The sequence below is a fragment of the Hyperolius riggenbachi genome, chromosome 4 (genome assembly GCF_040937935.1).
Source record: "Hyperolius riggenbachi isolate aHypRig1 chromosome 4, aHypRig1.pri, whole genome shotgun sequence".
Classification (NCBI taxonomy): domain Eukaryota; kingdom Metazoa; phylum Chordata; class Amphibia; order Anura; family Hyperoliidae; genus Hyperolius; species Hyperolius riggenbachi.
The window spans coordinates 321,570,497-321,593,498 of record NC_090649.1 but is presented as its reverse complement, the minus strand read 5'-3'; the positions used below and the strand labels follow the sequence as shown (position 1 = coordinate 321,593,498).

The following is a 23,002-nucleotide window of genomic DNA, read 5'->3' as shown; positions in this document are numbered from 1 at the left end:
GTGTACGACAACCTTGAATACCAGATCCCCTTGACTGAACGCATGACCAAGCCCATTGTTCCCTTACCCAATCTTTTCACCCAGAACTACTCAGCCCCCCCCCCCCCCCCCCCACACCACACACACACACACACACACACACACATACACACTTGTAACAGAAAATTGCTAACCCATAGGCAATTGATGTGACTGTACAACACTTGTGCCCAATCTCTCACCCGTGGGACCAACTGGCCCCTAATCCCCGTAAGATCAACTGTGCACGTGTCCTTGCCGTAAGCAACATTTCCTACACACATCTTTGCAAGGCTTTTTTTGGAAGAAATGTACTTGATAGACAAAGGTCATTATGTACCTTCATATGCACTTCCCTGGGGCCAGATTTATATACTAAGGGCTCTTTTACACCTAATGCATTGGTATGGGTTTTTCCCATTGCAGTGCATTGTGAAAAACTTGCTTTAAGTTAAAACACATAGTGGGAACTGTGCCATAGGAATACATGGACATTACTTTGAAAATCTCTTTTCTTTCAGTTATAACTGAGAGCAACTGATTAAGTGTAAAAAAGGGCCCAAAGCGGTTTATGCAAAGACCTGGCACTTAGGGGTTATAGCCTTCTTATATGGAAAAAGGACCTGAGACATGTGTAGAGGGTTGCCTGGTCTCAGGCTAAAGGTGGCCACACACACCATACAATATATGACCAATGTACAACACACCTATGTTAAATTATTCCCCAATTATGATAAAAATGATTGGAAACTCTGAGAACATTGCATGGGTGTGTATATTAATAAATTGACAATCTAACACACCATACAATCTTTAGAGAAATTGAAGAAAAATATCTGGCATTCCGGATAGATAAAAAAAAAAAAATAATAATCCAATCGGATTTTTCAGTCGTATGGAAAAAAAAAGCTTTCGATTTTTTCGGGAGATCCGATCATTTTTATCGAATTGCCGTAAAATCTGATCGTTTTATTGTATCGTGTGTGGCCACCTTAAGGCATGCATCATGCATTGTAAGCAGGCATCAGAGGCGGAGCTGGTGCCTAGTGATTTTTCTACCCAGGAAAGAAAACATTAAGCACTTACAGTGGGTTGCAAAAGTATTCGGCCCCCTTGAAGTTTTCCACAGTTTGTCAGATTACTGCCACAAACATGAATCAATTTTATTGGAATTCCACATGAAAGACCAACACAAAGTGGTGTACACATGAGAAGTGGAATGAAAATCATACATGATTCCAAACATTTTTTACAAATAAATAACTGCAAAGTGATGTGTGCATAATTATTCGGCCCCCTTTGATCTGAGTGCAGTCAGTTGCCTATAGACATTGCCTGATGAGTGCTAATGACTAAATAGAGTGCACTTGTGTGTAATCTAATGTCAGTGCAAATACAGCTGCTCTGTGAGGGCCTACGAGGTTGTCTAAGAGAATATTGGGAGCAAAAACACCATGAAGTCCAAAGAACACACAAGACAGGTCAGGGATCAAGTTATTGAGAAATTTAAAGCAGGCTTAGGCTACAAAAAGATTTCCAAAGCCTTGAACATCCCACGCAAGCGATCATTCAGAAATGGAAGGAGTATGGCACAACTGTAAACCTACCAAGACAAGGCCATCCACCTAAACTCACAGGCCGAACAAGGAGAGCGCTGATCAGAAATGCAGTCAGGAGGCCAATGGTGACTCTGGACGAGCTGCAGAGATCTACAGCTCAGGTGGGAGACTCTGTCCATAGGACAACTATTAGTCATGCACTGTACAAAGTTGGCCTTTATGGAAGAGTGGCAAGAAGAAAAGCATTGTTAACAGAAAGCATAAGAAGTCCTGTTTGCAGTTTGCCACAAGCCATGTGGGGGACACAGCAACCATGTGGAAGAAGGTGCTCTGGTCAGATGAGACCAAAATGGAACTTTTTGGCCAAAATGCAAAACGCTATGTGTGGCGGAAAATTAACACTGCACATCACTCTGAACACACCATCCCCACTGTCAAATATGGTGGTGGCAGCATCATGCTCGGGGGGTGCATCTCTTCAGCAGGGACAGGGAAGCTGGTCAGAGTTGATGGGAAGATGGATGGAGCCAAATACAGGGAAAACTTGGAAGAAAACCTCTTGGAGACTGCAATAGATTTGAGACTGGGCGCAGGTTCATCTTCCAGCAGAACAATGACCCTAAACATAAAGCCAGGGCATCAATAGAATGGTTTAAAACAAAACATATATATGTGTTAGAATGGCCCAGTCAAAGTCCAGATCTAAATCCAATAGAGAATCTGTGGCAAGATCTGAAAACTGCTGTTCACAAACGCCGTTTATCTAATCTGACTGAGCTGGAGCTGTTTTGCAAAGAAGAATGGGCAAGGATTTCAGTCTCTAGATGTGCAAAGCTGGTAGAGACATACCCTAAAAGACTGGCAGCTGTAATTGCAGCAAAAGGTGGTTCTACAAAGTATTGACTCAGGGGGCAGAATAATTATGCACACCCCACTCTGCAGTTATTTATTTCTAAAAAATGTTTGGAATGATGTATGATTTTCGATCCACTTCTCACATGTACACCACTTTGTATTGGTCATTCATGTGGAATTCCAATAAAATTGATTCATGTTTGTGGCAGTAATGTGACAAAATGTGGAAAACTTTAAGGGGGCCGAATACTTTTGCAACCCACTGTATAAAGTGCCAAACATATTCTACAGTACTAAACATCAGTGAGTAAGATGTAAGATTACAAACAGGAGACCGAATATCAGATTTATATTTATTACCAAATCACTGATGCTGCAAGGCAAAACCATAATTCTTTTAATTCTATTTTAAGATCAATGCATCAACCCAATTATGTTTCAAGTTACCCTAATGGAATTTCCTGTTCAGTCAAAGGAATTTTATCAAGAACAATAAAAGATGGAAGTGGAGAGAAATGCCGTAATTTACTTTAAAGTTGCAAAAATAATGCACAAAAAAATTTATATTTAAAACTGGAAAATTACATTCTCACACGTATTGTGCAGCGGGCATTTCTATACTCCAAAGATATACCTTTCACACATATGTAGCAGAAGACTCAATATATGCCTGTTATCCTAATGATGGTCTGATAGTAATTAGCATTATTCTCCAAGAAGATTACTTGCTGCAGGTCATGTACAGATGTTTTTCACTCCCAAACTGAACCATTTCTTGAGATATGGAACAACTGTCCATCAGTCACAGTTTCCACACACCTGAAACTCACAGATGTTCATGCGTAAAGATTTCAGCCCAGCCATTCGGCTTTTAATAAATACTGATAATTAGTCAGCTCTAAGAAAGGTGTTTTGTCGTAATAAATATGCCCACAAGTGGTAAAATGTGTCAAAAGACTTTTCACAAAATGCTGATAGCCTTCAGCGTTGTGTAGGCCCCAGAGCAGATATATTCAAGTGCCTTTATTGACCCATTTCCACTTTCCCATGCAAAATAAAATGATGGGCGTTTCCACCATAATGGCAGATTTGAACGTAAAGTTAGAAAGGCATACTGAAGTACAGGAACAAAGAAGCGGAGGGGGCATGTATAGCACAGATTAATGGTAAAAAACTAAAAATTCAAGAAGTCAGAATGTCCAAATCCAGTAGCCAATAAGGAATACATAGGCGCCAATCCAACTCACTGAAGAGCAAAAGTTAGGCACCAGCTGCAATTTTGAAGGCAATTTGGCTACCCAGTTGCCAGGATGTTCCCAGCCCTGAAAAACATCATAAATAGGAATTGACATCAGTAGGAACATAATTTTGAAGTTGAATTAATAAAAACTCTATTGTTTTAACAATTAATTTTCAGCAAAATCAGAAGATTATACTAATAAGTGCTTCAGTGCACTGGAATGGTCACAGCTCATAATTCCTACTTCTTGCATAGAGGAAAAAGAGCTAAGAGCTCACCATGTAAGCACTTTACAGTATATACCAGTTACTCAAAAGCAGGGAGAATGTTATAAGGTAAATAAACTGAGTAGGAGAATACAAATGTCTGCATCAATAAGTGCACAGGCTATATATACTAAAAAAAAATGACTGCTAGAGCAGGGAAGCCATCTACATTATAAACATAGTTTTCTACTTACATAGGTTCAAGTTAAACCTACACTGAATTTAAAGGGAACCCAAAGTGAGAGATATGGAGGCTGACATATTTACTTTTAAACAATGCACATTGCCTGTCTGTCCTGCTGATCCACTGACTAATACTTTTAGCCATAGACCCTGAACAAGCATGCAGATCAAATTTTTTTTGGAGAAAAATCTGGATTAGCTGCATGCTTGTTTCAGGTGTGTGGTTTAGAGTAGACAGTACAGATCAGAAAGATCAGCAGGACTGCCAGACAGCTGGCATTATTCAAAAAGGAATGGCAGCCTCCATGTGTCTCTCATCTCAGCTTCCTTTTAAGCACAGAATGCAAAGGACAAGTGCAACGCATGCATTTTTCATTCGGACCCTTTCTAATGTCTAGCGTGGTACTATGTGAGGCAGTACGACACAGCTAGGCACCTTCAAAGACAGCGAATGCATTAACGTTTATTTCAAAACTAGCATATATCAGACAGTTGACACTACAAAATAACACGTATGCACCACACTTAACACTGGCAATACCACAAAGTATATACAGTATGTCAACTAAGCCTTAGAAGCTCAAAATCAGCTTATGTATATGTAGCTTTAAAACTCATCTAACACAGTCCAAAGCAGCAAGCCATTTAAAGTATCTCTATAAAAACCTTACTTACCACACTGCTTTGCAGTCGGAATACATGCACTGTCTACTAACCCCATTTTCAAAAATATGACTAATTTTGTTTCAAAATAAAGTATTTGGAATGCCCCTGATATATGGGAGAAATTTAGAACTGATCCATGACTGTTCAAAGCAACAAATGATGAAACTCTTACTGCTGCATGTGAATAATTCTGCAGGACAAGTCCTACATCTATGAATCATTCCATACTCCACCTCAGTAATAGGTAGTTAGTAACAAGCTGCAGCCTCAAACAAGCTTTCACAAGGAGGGAGAGAACTAGATTCAGAAAATGTGTATTCTCTGTGTATTACCTGTGCATACCTGTCGTTTTCAAACATCAATTGGAGCAACAGGCTGATTTGCTAGTTGAAAACCCCAGCTATCCCCGACATGTCCCAAAAATACCCTATGAGTTTTGCGTATTGTAATTCTAGTTTTTTTTTAGGTTCAGACCTCCCCACTGATGTCACACAACTAATAACTTGCCCTAGATATCAGCGGAGGGGGAGAGTGACGGAGGAGCGGGGCGGCCATGCTCGGCCCCGGGTGACGGAACCAGTAACAGCACGAGGCAGCCATGTCCGCCAGCAGCGGGTACAGCGACCTGCGGGAGAAGCTACAGTCCCGGGACGGGCGGCAGAAGTGGCCGGTGTCGGAGTCCTCGGACTCGGCAATGGAAGCCACACAGAGCTGGAGTGTGACCACCCAGAGTGGTGAGTGATCAGAAAGCTGAGACTGTGAGCTGGGCAGATAATTGCAGATGTGTGCATTCTAGGCGTGGCCTGATAATGGAGAAGTAGTGGATAGAGCATGTGCTAGCCTATAAATTTATAATCTGGAAAATTTGATGGGTCCCATGCAATGTCTTGATATATCATTGTCATTTTCAATCAGAAGTCCTATCAAAGCTGCTTAAAGTAAATAATGGGGTAGGACTTGTGATTCTGTGAACTGTGTTGTTTTGTGTTCTGTTATGTTGTGCAAATGTAGGTTAACCAAGAATCCAGTGTGCTGGAACCCTGAGCCGGATGTGCTATCTGCAGACGTCTTGATAAATTCTGGGACTGTGCAAGAGACTGAATGCATCACCACTGGAGTAGTTATGAACTTTTAAATCTGCAATTTTGGGAAATATTTACATAAAAGGAGAACTTTATGGACTTTTTTTTGTGGGAAACTTACATTGATGGACTCTTTATATGGACATTGGAATTCAATTCAATTCCCATTCATGGATCTATGGACTGTTACATTTTGGTGAAGGTTCTCTCATAAATTTCGATCACCTTCAAGTGGGGGATTGTAAGAATTGGACGGTTTGAAAATCCATTCTTAAAGCATGTTTCAGACAAAATAATTCACTTCCTGTTTAACTGACCTTAGGCGGAGATAAAGTTTAAATCTCCTGAAAAGCATCCTTTCAGCCTCAAAGGGAAGTGATGTATGGTGAGGGGGTGGAGTCAAGGGGTATATTGTCTTTGACCATGGGCTGTGAGGGTTTTTTTTTTTTTTTTTTTGCTGGAATGGGCTGGTGAGGCTGTTAGTTGGAAACCATGGCTAATGGTAAGATGTATCTGCGCATTGTGGGCTGTATTTTAGGATATATTGGGAAGCTGCACTAATGTTATGTATTAATGTATACATTGTGGGCATTGTTTCCTAAACTTTGTGTTTATATGGTTGGATTGCGCTGTGCATGTTGTTTTCTGTAGTTCATCAGTATCTGTACCTGTATCTCAAATACCACTTGCAATATAAACGTTATTTATACTCTTGTTGATGTGTATTTCTTTGCCAAACGACCACCTAGAACTTACGAGAAATCGGTATTGTTGTCTTTATTAATATCCCAGTGTTGATGCAATATTTTCAGCAATATCGTATTTCTTACATAAATAAGGCCTAATCACCGACTGAACAAAATATTAAAGTGATAATATCCTCAAATTTAATCTATTGTCTAAATCATTAAACACAGCATGAAATTAGCAGCTAACACCATCTATTTTTCAAGGTAACGAAGGGTTAAAATTCAAGCGTTTTACCCAATTTAGCTGCTAATTGATCTACCAGCCTACCAGCATGATCAGATTGTTTTGAAACTGTGATAAGCTGTGTAGACAAGGTAGAAAAGTCCCTGCTGTATACAGGGGTAAGCAGATAACTTTCCCTCCTTTATTTTCTCACCAAATATTTAATTAGGAGCCTATCTGATAATTTGAACTGCAGCCAGCAATTATATCAGTACAGGTGGCCATAAACTCAGATTAGCAGCAGAGATCTCTGTTCTATTTGATGCGTTTAGGAACAATTTTTTACTAGGTACAGATTTCCAATAGATTTCAGGATGAAATCTATTGAAAATCGATCTGATGGCATTTTTTTGCCAGCAGATTTCCATTAGGTCCAATGAAAAATGATAAGCAATCTCAACAGATCTTTCTAAATTTTCCAACATGTCAGATCGATGGAAATCGATGAAAATCAATCGAAATCGGCCGCAAATCGATCCATTTTTTCCATATCTGTTACAAGGTACATAGATAATTAGTTTGGTTGAAAAAAAAGACATTTGTCCTTCAGGTCCAACCAGAAAATATATATATAAATAAATAATAAGTAAACATTAGGTACCTTTATCTCCTGCACCCTCACATATCCTAGATCAGTGATGGCGAACCTTTTGGGGACCGAGTGCCCAAACTGCCGCCCAAAAGTCGATTGTCTATCGCAAAGTGCCCCCCCCCCCGACAGTTAATGACAGATTGGGCAACAGATTACCGACCTCCTCTCTAAGACAGTTAATGACAGACTGGGCAACAGATCAACACCCCTCTTTCTCCACACAGCTGATGACAAACTGGGCGACACATTACGGTCACCCCCCACTCCCTCCCCTCCCTCTATAGAGAGTAGCTGGCAAGATAATTCAGGGTAACTCCATGGTCTGCTGTGGGGTGGGAGGGAGGGCGGCTCCATGGTCTGCTGTGGGGTGGGAGGGAGGGCGGCTCCATGGTCTGCTGTGGGGTGGGAGGGAGGATGGCTCCATGGTCTGCTGTGCTTGGCTCCATGGTCTGCTGTGGGGTGGGAGGGAGGGTGGCTCCATGATCTGCTGTGGAGTGGGAGGGAGGGTGGCTCCATGGTCTGCTGTTGGGTGGGAGGAAGGGTGGCTCCATGGTCTGCTGCAATTGGGAGGGTCAACTCCATGGGCTGCTGTGGTGTGGAGGGTGAACTCCATGGGCTGCTGTGGGGTGGGAGGGTGGGCTGCGTGGGGTAGGTGGGTGGGAGGGTGGGCTGCTGTGGGGTAGGTGGGTGGGCTGCTGTGGGGTAGGTGGGTGGGAGGGTGGGCTGCTGTGGGGTAGGTGGGTGGGCTGCTGTGGGGTAGGTTCTGCTGTGGGGTAGGTAGGTTGGATGCTGTGGGGTAGGTGGGTGGGCTGCTTTGGGGTAGGTTCTGCTGTGGGATAGGTGGGTGGGAGGGTGGACTCAATGGGCTCCTGTTAGGTAAATGGGTGGGAGGGTGGACTCTATGGGCTGCTGTGGGGTCAGTGGGTGGGAGGGTGGACTCCATGGGCTGCTGTGGGGTAGGTAGGTGGGTGGGAGAGTGGGCTGCTGTGGGGTAGGTGGGTGGGAGGTTGGACTCCATGGGCTGCTGTGGCGTAGGTAGGTAGGGTTGCTGTGGGGTGGGTGGGCTGCAGCTACATGGTCTGCTGTGGGGAAAGTGGAAGGGTGACTACACGGGCTGCTGGTGGCTGCTATAGGGTAGTAAACGTACATCGGTGCCCCCCTCCTGTCATTGTACTCCTCCATTGTGCTGCAGAAGAAATTGCTTCATACTCACTTTCCCTGGCTCCGGGCTCCATCTGATGCTAGCGCTGCAGGTCCATGCTGTCTCCTCTGCACTGCCACTCACACAGCATCCGGAAGTACTGTGAGTGACAATGGAAAGGAGACAGCGTGGACCTGGAGCTAGCGTCTGATGGAGCCCGGAGCCAAGGAAGGCGAGTTTGAAGCTGTTTCTTCTGCAGCAGCAGTACTATGGAGGAATACGGTGACATGATAGTCGCCTCCTCCCCTTCCTCCAGCACTGCTCCCTGTTGGGCACTCTCTACCTCCCGCTCCAACCCTCCAGGGGTGCGGCCAGATCGTCGGCGGTGGAGATGGGACACAGCTCGCGTGCCCACAGAGACAGCTTTGCGTGCCGCCTCTGGCACATGTGTCATAAGTTCTCCACCGCTGTCCTAGATGATCCAAGGGAAGGCAACTAGGTTACGTTAGCTTTCCAAGTACACCATATTGGTTTTCCCCAGAAATTACAATACCGTATATACTCGGCTATAAGTCGAGAAATTTAGCACTGACTCACAGTATAAAAGTGGGGGGGTCGCCTTATACTCGAGACGGTTCTAAAATTTCTCCACTTACAGCCTGGATGTGGGATGCTGCCTTCCCTTTCTCTCCTTCCAGGGCAGGAGCTGTTAGTTTTTCTCATCACCTCCTCCCACCCACCACTTACTAGAGTTGCTGCCTTACACTGTCCATTCACCCCTCCTACATGATATAGTGCAGTGTGTCCAGCGGAAGTCACGTCCCTCATCAAGCTAGTGCCGGGCTCTGCATCCTCTCTCGTACTTCTCTCACGCTGGTCTGCATAGCATACTTTCGTTTCTGATTACATGTGATGTTGGGAGGTACGCTAATGCAGACCAGCGTGAGTGGATTACGGGGGAGAGTGCAGAACCCGGCGCTAGATTGATGAGGAATACGACTTCAGCTGGACACATTGTACTACATCATGGAGGAGGAGAAATGGACAGTAAGAGGCAGCCAGTCTAGGTTGTGGTTGGTGGGAGGGGGTGATCAGAGAAGCTAACAGCTTCAGCACTGCAGGGAGGGAGAGAAACATTGAATCTCTGCAGTCACAGAAGAGAGCAAAGAGGAGGGGTTCTCTGCTTTCTTGCTAAGTTCAACTGACTCCCAAACAACTTATTTAGCAGTAGCTTATCTCCCCACTGACTGCAAGAGAGATTTCTTGCAGTGTCCAGCAATGGATATTAGGGGATCAGAAAGAAAAAGCAAACTGGCTATCCCAGCCTGCAGTCCGGAAGCACCCCTTCCCTGTCACACATATACTCCACATGTGATGCATGCATGTGGGAGGAAGATTTCAAGCATTTCTGCAAATGTACTGTGGGCACAGCTTTATGCCTGGCTGGATCCAGACTGTAGAGGGGATTCGGGAGATCTATGGACAGTTCTGCTGATGAACAAGTACAAGTGTCAGCGGGCGTGGGCTGCACTGCAGGCTCAGGCTTGTCCAGACTGCGGCCAGTGCAGAGATCTTATCCCGCACTTATGCTGCTGCTGCGCTCTGGGTGAGGCTACAAGATGGGAGGGGTCAGAGAAGCTGACAGTTTAGGCGCTGTGGGTGGATGGGGCATTGAGAGGCAGCACTCCTTTAGGGGGGTGGGAGAGGGAGGTCAAAGCAGGAAAGGTGATTTGCTGCATGTGGAGCCCTGGAGAGTTATTGGCTGCACTTGGGGAATAGAAGGGGTTAATAGATGCTATAATTATTGAAATGCAGCCATTTTGGTTGCACTGCTTCTCCTTGTCCTCAAGTGCAATCATTAACTTTGCTGGATAGACTTATATTTGAGTAATTAAAAAAAATCCAGCTTAAGAGGGTCAAATATTGGGGTCGACTTATACATGAAGTCGACTTATATCCGAGTATATACGGAAGGTTATATTTCACAAGACATGACATACACGCACTAGCGACTTTATTAGGTACACTGTTACAAATAGCTAATCAGCCAATTACATGGTAGCAACTCAATGCACTTGGGCAACTACACGTGGCAAAGGTAAGTTGCTGAAGTTCAAACAGAGCATCACAATGGGGAAGAATGAGGATTTAAGATATTTTGAATGAGGTATGGTTATTGGTGCCAAAAGAGTATTCTACTAGTAGAAGAAGAATCAACAGTGGCAATCGCTGCACACTATGCCACAGCATGCCACAGACCTAAGAGGAGCATAAATAAACTGTAATCCCAAAAATGTCCATGAACTCCTAAACCACTGTACCCCTAAACCACCCTGTTCCAGGTCTCCCATTCCCCTCTGCTTTGGCAATGCCTGTATGAATCTTGGTCACGCCAATAAATAATAATATTTGATTTGTATACCAGAAAATGCTGATCTAATGGCTTAAGCCATCTTCTATGTAAAATCTATTACCGTATATACTAGAGTATAAGCCGAACCCCCAACATTTACCTAACAAAAAATAAAAAAAAAATAACAGGGAAAAGTTGTTGACTCGAGTATAAGCCGGGGTGGGGGCACAGAGGCTAGAAATTCATCAGCACTATCTTGTTTGAGCAGTGAAGTGACTTTTTGTTGTTGTTAATATAGAGTTGCTTTACTAACTTTAATAACTTCAATGCATATTTTTAGGAGTTTGCTAACTTCACTTTATTTCAGTTTTCACTGATAACAAGCATCCATAAGAAGCATTTTATGTTAATTCTTGTGACTAATCACATAGCATTTTACTGTACAAACTTCCCACTGCCATCACCAAGGCAACCTGTGAACTTGTCAAAAATCCCAGTGGTGATTTCCCCTGGTGCTTTATAGATAAGATTTTCTCCTCTTGGCTCGCCTTTCTACTCCACAGTAGTAATGCAGGCATGTTCTTTGATTGGAATCCGCCCCCCCCCCCCCCCGGCAGAGTGGAGCAGTGTAACATAACCCCAACCACCCCTCTCCCCAACCGCCCCGGCCATATTCTTAGTGCAGCAGTGCTTCCGCCCCCCCCCCCCCCCCCCGAGTGCCCCTTTTGCTATGTACCGGCAGTATTGTGCATATGGCAGCCTCCGGCATAATCTCAGTGAGATGTGTGACAAGTGTCCCCCCCGAATCTCCAACCCACCCTCCCCGCAGAGCATAGCAGTATATTTTGGCGGCAGCTTGTGTCCCCCAACCCTCCGACACACACAGAGGCTATATACCCAGTAAGCAGTGTGGTGACGCGCGGGAGCTTTCCCTCACCGCTACTTGTGGTTAGGATTCCTCTGCTTGCTGTGCGGTCTCGCTTCTATGACGCACTGCATAGCATCATAGAAGCGAGACCGCACAGCAAGCAGAGAAATCCTAACGTAGCGGTGAGTGAAAGTTCCCGCCCGTCACCACACTGCTTACCGAGTATGTAACCTCTGTGTGTGTCGGAGGGTTGGGGGACACACGCTGCCGCCGAAATATACTTTACTGCTATGCTCTGCGGGGAGGGTGGGTTGGAGACTCGGGGGGGGGGGGGGGGGGGACACGCATCGCACACCACCTCACTGAGAATATGCCGGAGGCTGCCATATGCACAATTCTGCCGGTACATAGCGAAAGGGGCACTCGGGGGAAAGCACTGCTGCACCAAGAATATGGCGGGGGCACTTGTTTTTTTGTAGAACTCGAGTAAAAGCCGAGACCACCACTTTTGGGCCAATTTTTGGGTCTCAAAAACTCGGCTTATACTCAAATATATACGGTATGTTTCTACCCAATTTGTTAGTATTTTTTCACCTTGATATGTGCTGAAAATGTATTGTGTAGATGAGAAAACATCTACACCCCCCCCCCCCCCCCCCCCCCCACACACACACACACAAAAAAAACAGTTAACAAATAATCTGGTGTCACAAGCAGTAATAATGCAATTGCAGAACCAATAGGAACATAACTTAAATGTCAAAACTGTTGGTCCATAGGGTATGTGCAAGTTACACAGGATCTCTCAGAAAATTAGCATATTGTGATAAAGTTCATTATTTTCTGTAATTGTACTGATAAACATTAGACTTTAATATATTTTAGATTCCAAATACACACAACTGAAGTAGTGCAAGCCTTTTATTGTTTTAATATTGATGATTTTGGCATACAGCTCATGAAAACCCAAATTTCCTATCTCAAAAAATTAGCATATTTCAATCCGACCGATAAAAGAAAAGTGTTTTTAAAACAAAAAAAGTCAACCTTCAAATAATTATGTTCAGTTATGCACTCAATACTTGGTCGGGAATCCTTTGCAGAAATGACTGCTTCAATGCGGCGTGGCATGGAGGCAAGCAGCTGTGGCACTGCTCAGTGTTATGGAGGCCCAGGGATGCTTCGATAGCGGCCTTAAGCTCATCCAGAGTGTTGGGTCTTGGCGTCTCTCAACTTTTTTCTTCACAATATCCCACAGATTCTCTATGGGGTTCAGGTCAGGAGAGTTGGCAGGCCAATTGAGCACAGTAATACCATGGTCAGTAAACCATTTACCAGTGTTTTGGCACTGTGAGCAGGTGCCAGGTCGTGCTGCTGAAAAATGAAATCTTCATCTCCATAAGCTTTTCAGCAGATGGAAGCATTAAGTGCTCCAAAATCTCCTGATAGCTAGCTGCATTGACCCTGCCCTTGATAAAACACTGTGGACCAACACCAGCAGCTGTCATGGCACCCAGAACATCACTGACTGTGGGTACTTGACACTGGACTTCAGGCATTTTGGCATTTCCCTCTCCCCAGTCTTCCTCGAGACTCTGGCACCTTGATTTCCGAATGACGACATGTAAAAGTTGCTTTCATCCGAAAAAAGTACTTTGGACCACTGAGCAACACAGTCCAGTGCTGCTTCTCTGTAGCCCAGGTCAGGAGCTTCTGCCGCTGTTTCTGGTTCAAAAGTGGGTTCATGCTTCCATCTGCTGAAAAGCTTTATGGAGATGAAGATTTTCATTTTTCAGCACGACCTGGCACCTGCTCACCAGTGCCAAAACCACTGGCAAATGGTTTATTGACCATGGTATTACTGTGGCTCAATTGGCCTGCCAACTCTCCTGACCTGAACCCCATAGAGAATCTGTGGGATATTGTGAAGAGAAAGTTGAGAGACGCAAGACCCAACACTCTGGATGAGCTTAAGGCCGCTATTGAAGCATCCCGGGCCTCCATAAAGGTGCCCATACACTCGTCAGATTGGCAGCAGATAGATAAGAAATGCATCTGATGATCTATCTGATGTGTTTTTAGAACATTTTTTACCAGGATAGAATTCCAATAGATTTCAGTTTGAAATCTATTGAAATTCAAACTGATGGCATTTTTTGCCATCAGATTTCCATTACGGCCAATGCAAAATGATAAGCAATCTCATCAGATCGACCTAGATTTTCGACCCTGCCAGTTCGATGGAAATCCATCGAAATCGGCCGTCGATCGGTCGACTGGCCAACCGATTTGCAATCGATCAATCGATCGATTTCGATCGATCGGCCAGAAAATCGGCTGAGTGTATGGGCCCCTTAACACCCGAGCAGTGCCACAGGCTGATTGACTGCATGCCACGCCGCATTGAAGCAGTCATTTCTGCAAAAGGATTCCCGACCAAGTATTGAGTGCATAACTGAACAAAATTATTTGAAGGTTGACTTTTTTTGTTTTAAAAACACTTTTCTTTTATTGGTCGGATGAAATATGCTAATTTTTTGAGATGGGAAATTTGGGTTTTCATGAGCTGTATGCCAAAATCCTCAATAATAAAACAATAAAAGGCTTGAACTACTTCAGTTGTGTGTATTTGAATCTAAAATATATGAAAGTCTAATGTTTATCAGTACATTACAGAAAATAATGAACTTTATCACAATATGCTAATTTTTTTAGAAGATCCTGTAGATGCCAAGTGTTTAAAGTGAGGAAAAACAAGTGTCTGAATGCCATGAAAAGTCAAATCACAGCAACTATCATCACTGGGTTTGATACAGCTTTAGTAGAAAAGTTCTGGGTCATCTTACATCTCCTCAAGCCAAGTAAATAAACAGATGGTCCTAATGACAGTATCAAACTTATTTAACACAGCTGCCATGTTTCAGCAAAGACATTGCTTTGTTCCACAGAAATGTAAGCAAGTGTACAGCATCAAATAAAAATAATAAAGAAGAAGAATTCCAGTATTTGTATAGAGCTCATGCATTATTAAAAAATGACAGTACGTTAAAATGCCACGGAATGCAAACATTTCTTGTATTTCCATATTTTAAGTGGCACATACACTAAAATCCAAGAGAACCTTTATTGCATTTCTGGATATAGTTAAAAACTTTTTCTCTGGGAAACATACATATAAAACCATTGCAGGGGAAATTTGTGGAGAGGGCGGATCTTAAGAGCAACAGAAAAAAAAACTCTTACAAATGCTCTATATATCGGATGTTATAAAGCGGTTTTCGGGGAGATGCAGTTTTGGGTGACACATTTTCCTAACCTCCTAACCGTGATAACTAAAAACTAATCTCCCCTTATATTATCCCCCAAAACTAAAGGTGGCCAAACACTGGTCGATATGGCCAGCAGATAGATCCCTTTCTGATCAGAGGGCTGGTGCACACAGAGCGGCTTTTTGAGGGTTTTTGCAGCCGCTTGCGGCTGCGGATAAGCTTGGTCAATGTATCTCAATGGGGTGGTTCACACCAGTGCGGGAGGAGTTTTGCTGAAACGCATACTTCCGGAGTGAGGCATTTTTTTGGATTGCGGAGGCGTTTCTGCCTCCAATGTAAAGTATAGGAAAAACGCAAACCGCTCTGAAAAACGGCAGTTCAGAGCGGTTTTGCAGGCGTTTTTGTTACAGAAGCTGTTCAGTAACAGCTTTACTGTAACAATATATGAAATCTACTACACCAAAAACACTTCCCAAAACCGCAAAATGCTAGCTGAAACGCTACAGAAAAATAAGAAAGCGTTTCAAAATCTGCTAGCATTTTGCGGATCTGCTAGCGGGTTTTGGTGCGCACCAGGCCAGAGAGAGGATCTATCTGCTCAATTGCCTCAACACTGCACACAGATTTTTAATAGATTTCTGCATGACATTGTTGAAAATCTGTGTGCCTGCTGGGTCCCAGTACCCACGCCTGGTTTTCACCTGCCTGCCATGTGGTCCCGGTCACTGCTTCTCCCCTGGGTCTTCTTCACTTCCATGTCCCTAGGCCATGTGGGATGTAAGGCAGGGGACAGGTACTAGGGGCACTGTGACCACTAGAGGCTCCTAGTGGCTATCCCCTGCATTACATCACAAAGCCACCCAGGGACACGGAAGTAAAGAAGACACCAGGGAGCGAATTGGCCATGCGGTGGACAGGTGAGCGTTACCTTCGTTAGTCGCAAATCGAACTCCACTAGAGATGCACTCCCGATCCGCTGCTGATCAACTAAAATGTTCTGCCTGGACTGATTGGCATCGACCAGAACTCACTTCATCGGTCGATTGATCAGGCCAAATGCTACATCAATTTACCACCGATTCAATCAGCGCAATCGAATTGGACGTATATCAACACGAGTGTATGGCTTCTTTACGACTACCCCTAGCAGATTGTTATTTTCTGTCCTTTTCATTGGTGAGTGTGCTATGTTTTGTCTATAGAGTAGCTGAAACACTGCATAAAAATTACTTGTCTATAAGACAGATAACCTATCCAATATAGGTTATATATGCTATATCCTAGCATGGCATTTTGGGTATAGAACAGATGTAAAACCATGCCAATTTAACAGGTGCTCTTAAAACTCAATTTGGAAACCCTGTGGCCCCATTGAGGGGAAAAATCCCCCAAGGAATTTCAGACAGTAGTAGAAACATGTGGTCCAAACTGCTTTCCACACTATCCAGAACTAAAAGAAAAAGAAAAAAAATAAATAAATAAAAAAACCTAGTTCAGGCGAAAGCTCATCTTGCTGTTCATCTATCTCAAATAAACATTGCAAGTGTAACTTTTAAAGCAGACCTGAACTCAGAACTTCCACTCTGCTCTACGCAACAACATAACATTTAAAGAAATACATTTCTTTGTTACATCTGATACGAATTCGACAATAATTCTGCAGTCTACTTCCTGCTCTCATGGAAGCAGACATAGGGTTAACATCCTGTGTTTAAAAAATTAGCTGCTCTGCCAGGACTGCCGAGATTCCTGAGCTGACAGCTGAGATATCAAATTTCAGTTGTGATTAATCACAGATGAGGGGTAATTAGACAGGCTAAATACATACAGGGTGCAGTTCTCTCAGTTTTCCTTCTGTCCTGTGCGAGAATTCAGGTCCACTTTAAAATCCTGTGTTTACCAATTAGCTACTCTGCCGTGGCAGTCAGTTGACATAGCTGAGTGATCAAATTACAACTTGTGATTTGTCACAGATGAGGGGGAATTAGAAAGGCTAAAATCTTACAGGGTGCATTTCTCTATGTTTTCCTTCTGTCCTTTGCAAGAGTTCAGGTCCAGGGCTCCTTCACGCAATGTGCATTTTGCATCTCCTCTATCTATTTTTTTTTTTTTTTTTTTTAAAGCAGGGGGGGGGCGTGGGGGTATTCCAAAAAAGGGTTTCCCTTGCAGGCCTTTGGGCACTTTGACTAGAGGGTCGTGGTCACCTTTTAACAAAATCATTACTGTGTGCTTCTTTCTAAAAACGAAATGCGCTTCCATATAAAAATAAGGGCAAAAATCTTGAGTGCAAATACATACCGAAGCAGTACAGAATGCAAACCTGACTATGCAAATGCCTTCCATTTTGATAGCGTGAAAGACCCAGTATAATTCCCTAGGTTTGCAATAGAATAATGCATTTTACTGTACAGAAAGCATTAAATGTATATTTTAGTTTAGTACAAGAAAAAAAAATTGTTTCATTACCATTTCCTATTAGGTTTGTGCACCTCTACACCTTGTCTGCAAGGAATGCAACTATATGTCAGTGATCTTCTCCTTTTCAGATGATGGAATTGAAGTAGTATTAGTAAGCGAATTGTCAAAAAACGAGCAGACCCAAGCCCGTTTAAAAACGGGCTCTAGGTTATTTTTTAACTGTCACTGCGCATGCACCCGCCCATGAGCAATAACAAATTACCAGGGACGCTGCTAGACTATTGGACGCAGCGATACAGGGCTTTTATTATATAGGATAGAGGTGGCCAGAAGTGTTCCAACTAGGGTTGCTCATCAGATTCCGCGGAATGGAGATTTCCGCAATTCCGGTCAGAAATTGCGGTGAGCCGGAACGGAAAAGCTATAGGGGTAATCGGAAATAGCGGAATTTCTATGCAAAATTCTGTCGAAATTTAATCAAAAGCGTGTAAAAGCTGCATTAGCCAATCAGAAGGATGGGAAGAGATAGACCCATCAAAGAAGCTTAAAACTTTCTGCATTAAAGAGGAACTCCAGTGAAAATAATGTAGTAAAAAAAGTGCTTCATTTTTTACCATAATTATGTATAAATGATTTAGTCAGTGTTTGCTCATTGTAAAATCTTTCCTCTCCCATTCACATTCTGACATGTATTACATGGTGACATTGTTACTGTGGGCAGGTTATGTAGCTGCTCCTAGCTGTTTTGGCTGTTAGAGACAGCTGTAAACAGCTAATTCCTGGCTGTGAACATTGTTACATTGTGGCAGTTTGCCCAGAGTACCGCGGTACTCAGAGCTTCTTTCGGGAGGGGTTTCAGCACAAAATCAGTCATACAGCGCCCCCTGATGGTCTGTTTGTGAAAATCATATTTCTCATGTAAAAGGGGGTATCAGCTACTGATTGGGATAAAGTTCATTTCTAGGTTGGAGTTTCTCTTTAAAAACGGAATTTCTGCACAAATTAGAGTCTTAACAAAAACCAACCAATCCTACGTTATTAACCCAGCTACTATAGCTACCCATCATCAGCTATCCCACCCATTTTGTATATAAGAGAGGTGTGCAGTCACGAAGCTTGTGGGTTTCAGTCTGGTGTTTTGGAGAGAGGAGAGACAGACCCACATTAGTTGTTTCAACATAAACAATAGTCTTTTTAAAGACTGTATATAAAACAAAAGTCTTTTTAAAGACTATGAGAGAGAATTATACTGAGGGTGAGCTATTAAGGTGGCCATACACTGGTCGATGTGCCATTAGATCGACCAGCTGACAGATCCCTATCTGATCGAATCTGATCAGATAGGGATCGTATGGCTGCCTTTACTGCAAACAGATTGTGAATCGATTTCAGCCTGAAACCGATCACAATCTGTTCAGCTGCTCCTGCCGCCTGTCCCCCCCCCCCCCCGTATACATTACCTGAGGCTGGCTCCCGGGCGTCTTCTCCGCACTGCACCGCACCGCTGTTCTTGCTCCATCCCGGCGCTTCCTGTGTTACTCCGTGACCAGGAAGTTCAAATAGAGCGCCCTCTATTTCAACTTCCTGGTCACCGGAGTGACACAGGAAGTATAAGCGTACACTGGGACATGCGGAAATGCGGTGCAGCGAGGAGAAGAGGACCCCGGAGCCAGCTTCAGGTAATGTATACATGCTCGGATCGGGCCCGAATCGTACGCCGCAAGCGACGCGCTCCTACCGCCGGGCGATCGAGGGTAATTTCCCGCACGGCGCGATCGACGGACCGATCCGATTTCGGGAGGGAATCGGATCGGCGGGTGCGTTTAGCGCAAGCGATTGGCAGCAGATCCGATCCCAGGATCGGATCTGCTGTCGAAACGGCCGTGAATCGAGCCAGTGTATGGCCTGCTTTAGTAGTAGTAGCTAGGTGTATAGGCCCCCATACACTGGGCCGATTCCCGTCCGTTTCGACAGCAGATTCGATCCTGGGATCGAATCTGCTGCCAATCGCTTGCGCTAAACGCACCCGCCGATCCGATTTCCTCCCGAAATCGGATCGGTCCGTCGATCGCGCCGTGCGGGAAATTACCCTCGATCGCCCGGCGGTAGGAGCGCGTCGCTTGCGGCGTACGATTCGGGCCCGATGCGACGCATGTATACATTACCTGAAGCTGGCTCCGGGGTCCTCTTCTCCTCGCTGCACCGCATTTCCGCATGTCCCAGTGTACGCTATACTTCCTGTGTCACTCCGGTGACCAGGAAGTTGAAATAGAGGGCGCTCTATTTGAACTTCCTGGTCACGGAGTAACACAGGAAGCGCCGGGATGGAGCAAGAACAGCGGTGCGGTGAAGCGCGGAGAAGACGCCCGGGAGCCAGCCTCAGGTAATGTATACGGGGGTTGGGAGACAGGCGGCAGAACAGCTCAGCAGATGGTGAATCGGTTTCAGGCTGAAATCGATTCACAATCTGTTTGCAGTAAAGGTGGCCATACGATCCCTCTCTGATCAGATTCGATCAGATAGGGATCTGTCAGCTAGTCGATCTAATGGCACATCGACCAGTGTATGGTCACCTTATTTGTGAGAGAGTGACAGATTGTTAGTTTGAGTGATAGACTGTAGTGTAGTGTACTAGTAGTTGCTGTTTTGAGAGGGTTAGACAGAGTGAGAGAGTCAGGTGATTGATTAGTTGAGTGTAGTGCAAGGTTTTTTTTGTTGTAGTTGTTGTTTTCTAAGTTCATTTTTTTTCTTTTCTTTATTTTGTTTGATTTATTTTCTTTATTTCACCCCCTTATTTTCTTATCTGTTTTTTAGTTCAAGTTAGGTAGATTTATTTTACTTTTGTTCTGTCGCTCATACCCCTTCCCCAATAAGGTTTTTGGCCCCAAAATAATGGAGCGAGAGCAGCAGCAATTTCCTGCTACTCCTAAAAGAAAATGGAGTGATGGTGGTGTTGGTTGATCACGTCAAGTACGTGATCAGGTTGAGGGTGGCAGCAGCAGCAGGAAGCGTTCCGCCCTGATCAGAGATGTGTTCCCTGTGTTCGCAAGCAGGGAAATACTGACAGAGCAGCAGGTGAACAGGGTAGTAGATTATTTCGATCAGGAACCCTCTACCCAGTGTGAGGAACTTGAAGCTATTGGCAGCAGCAGCAGTAGTGGCCCGGGTCCTCATGACCAGAACCCGACCGCAGCTGCTTCTCTTGACGAGGTTGCTTCCTCCCAGTACTCTCCTCCAGAATTAAAGCATACCTATGTCGATGAGAGAGATGTGCAGAAGGATTGGGATGAGGCACTGGAGGAGACCATGGGACCAAGGTCCCAAGAAGTGGTGGGTTCTGTGGTGACAGAAACAGCCCCTGTTTTCTTCATCCAGTAATCCATCACAACTGGGAGCTTGTGTCACCACCAATCTACATCATCTACAGCGGAGGGGTTTTGTGGCCAGGTGGAGGATCCAGAAGAGTCACTAATGGGCTCCAGTGCTTTGGTTGAACTGGATGATGTTTTAGATGATGAGGCAGCTGATCCAACGTGGTCGCCATCTGGTGGGATAGGCACTAGCAGGCGTGAGCAGCATGGAGAAACAGAGCAGACGGTTGGCCAGCAGCCTGCAAGTGCTTTCCCAACTGTCAGTACCCACCAGTCCAATGCTGAGCATCGACGTGCTAAAAAAGGTCGCACCACTGCTCCACGTGCACACACATCCCCTGCATGGAATTATTTTACTGTTCTGGAAGAGGATGAATCCAGGGCAGTCTGTTCTGTGTGCCGTAAATCGGTGAGCAGAGGCAAATCGGGCAGCGGGTTCGGCACTTCAGGGCTGATAAGCCATCTGCGCAACCCCCGCAGACGGGAGTTCGAATATGTAAATAATTACAATAAGATGGGTGGAGAAAAAGCAGCAGCAACAGGCCCCTCTTCTTTTTCTAGTCGTCCTGTCCCTATCCAACCTGTGTCCCATTCTACTTCAAATCCCTCTGCATGCCAGGCTGGAAGAGGGCTCCAGACCTCGGCAAGCACCTCATCATCACCCTGGTTGGTTTCCTCTGAATCACCAGTGTTCCAGTGTCAGGCCTCTGTGCCAAAAATGTTGCAGAGGAAGTGGATGCTCCCTGCAATTGATCCGTTTGTTGTGAAAAATAATGCGCTCCTGGCAAGGCTGTTGGGCCAACAGCTGCTGCCCTACCAGTTTGAGGACTGTGCCCCCTTCCGCAGACTGATGAACATTGTTGCTCCACAATGACGGATCCCCAGCCGCCATCATTTTGCCAGGAATGCTATCCCTGCCCTTCACCAGCACATTGTGGAGTGTGTCGGCCGGTCTATGGATCACGCTGTCGGTGGCAAGGTGCACTTCACTTTGGATGGCTGGAGCAGCAGGCATGGGCAGGGAAAGTATCTAACTTTTATCGCCCATTGGGTCACCCTCCATGGTGCTGCTGAGGATGGTGCAAGATTTAGTATTTAGTGCTGCAGGTGGGGTGGTCACCGACCAACGGACCCGTCTGTCCACACACAATGTGGACATACTAACGTTCATTAAAATGAACGAGTCATGAATCAGTGATAATTACAAGGCCCCTCTCACTGATTCATGATGAAGATTAGACAGACTAAATTAAAATTTTGCTGTTTTTCAAGCCTCAAATGGTCTCCCTCTCAAACTCTGCTGCATATTTTTGCATTTTAAGATCATAAAAATTCAGCTTTTGCAGCTGTCCGACGTTATATTCTATCCTAACCCTATGCTTTTGGCCTACAACTTCTCCTGCTGCTCCAAACAAAAATTGTGATGACCGCCGTGAAACAACCTCTAGGTCCCATGGCCTATGACAACTCCTGCTGCTCCAAAAAAAAAAAAAATTGTAATCAGGATTGTGATTCAGCCACCACTAAAGCCAAAGTTATCAGCAGGACTGCCAGGGAGCTGGTATTTGTTTAAAAGGAAACATCCATTAGGTTCCCTTTAACATTGTGGAAATTGTTCCGCCGGAATACGGAATTCCACATGAATACTGCGGGGATCTGCCGGAATGTAGCGGTGACAGAATATCGTTACAGCGGAATGCGGAATTACCGCAATATCAGAAATCGCCTGTTCCGATCATCCCTAGTTCCAACCATCAAGTACAGTACTCCCCATAGTCTCATAGATTTCTGGTGTCCTGTATAAGTGCTGCATCTTTCTAGTACTTCCCATAGTGTGATCCAGCTTTCTACTGCTGCCTGTAGTCTGCATCAGTTTTGCAGTGCAGAACTGTATGGTGTACGGCCAGCTTGACGATATTAGATGCATCAAAGGAAATGAAAGAGCTGGGCTGAGCAGCGTGTTATGACGTCAATTAGATAGTATGGACTTTGGGGAAATCAGAGTCAATCTTCAAACTGTACATTCCCTCACCCATACCACTATGAGGAGATGGGCAGAGCTCCCCTTTAAGGATCTCTTTATGCACTCTAGAAATTGCTTTACATTTTTATACTTCTGCTATCTGAACTGAGCGCAATTTGCAATCAG

General features: G+C 44.6%; 1 protein-coding gene across 5 annotated transcripts in view; it reads right to left on the bottom strand.

Moving 5' to 3' along the window:
• MAP3K4 (mitogen-activated protein kinase kinase kinase 4) overlaps window positions 1-23,002 on the bottom strand; it is a 222,110-nt gene that overhangs the window by 159,558 nt on the left and 39,550 nt on the right. The window contains exon 1 of one of the 5 annotated variants that reach the window (XM_068231735.1): window positions 4,797-4,896. The exons of 2 other annotated variants lie outside the window; for them this stretch is intronic. In XM_068231735.1, coding sequence (XP_068087836.1) covers window positions 4,797-4,822 — 26 coding nt within the window. In that variant the 5' untranslated portion in view covers window positions 4,823-4,896. Of the gene's footprint in view, window positions 1-3,066; window positions 3,173-4,796; window positions 4,897-23,002 lie in introns of those variants that run through there. 2 more of the 5 variants (XM_068231740.1, XM_068231737.1) reach the window with 2 other exon arrangements.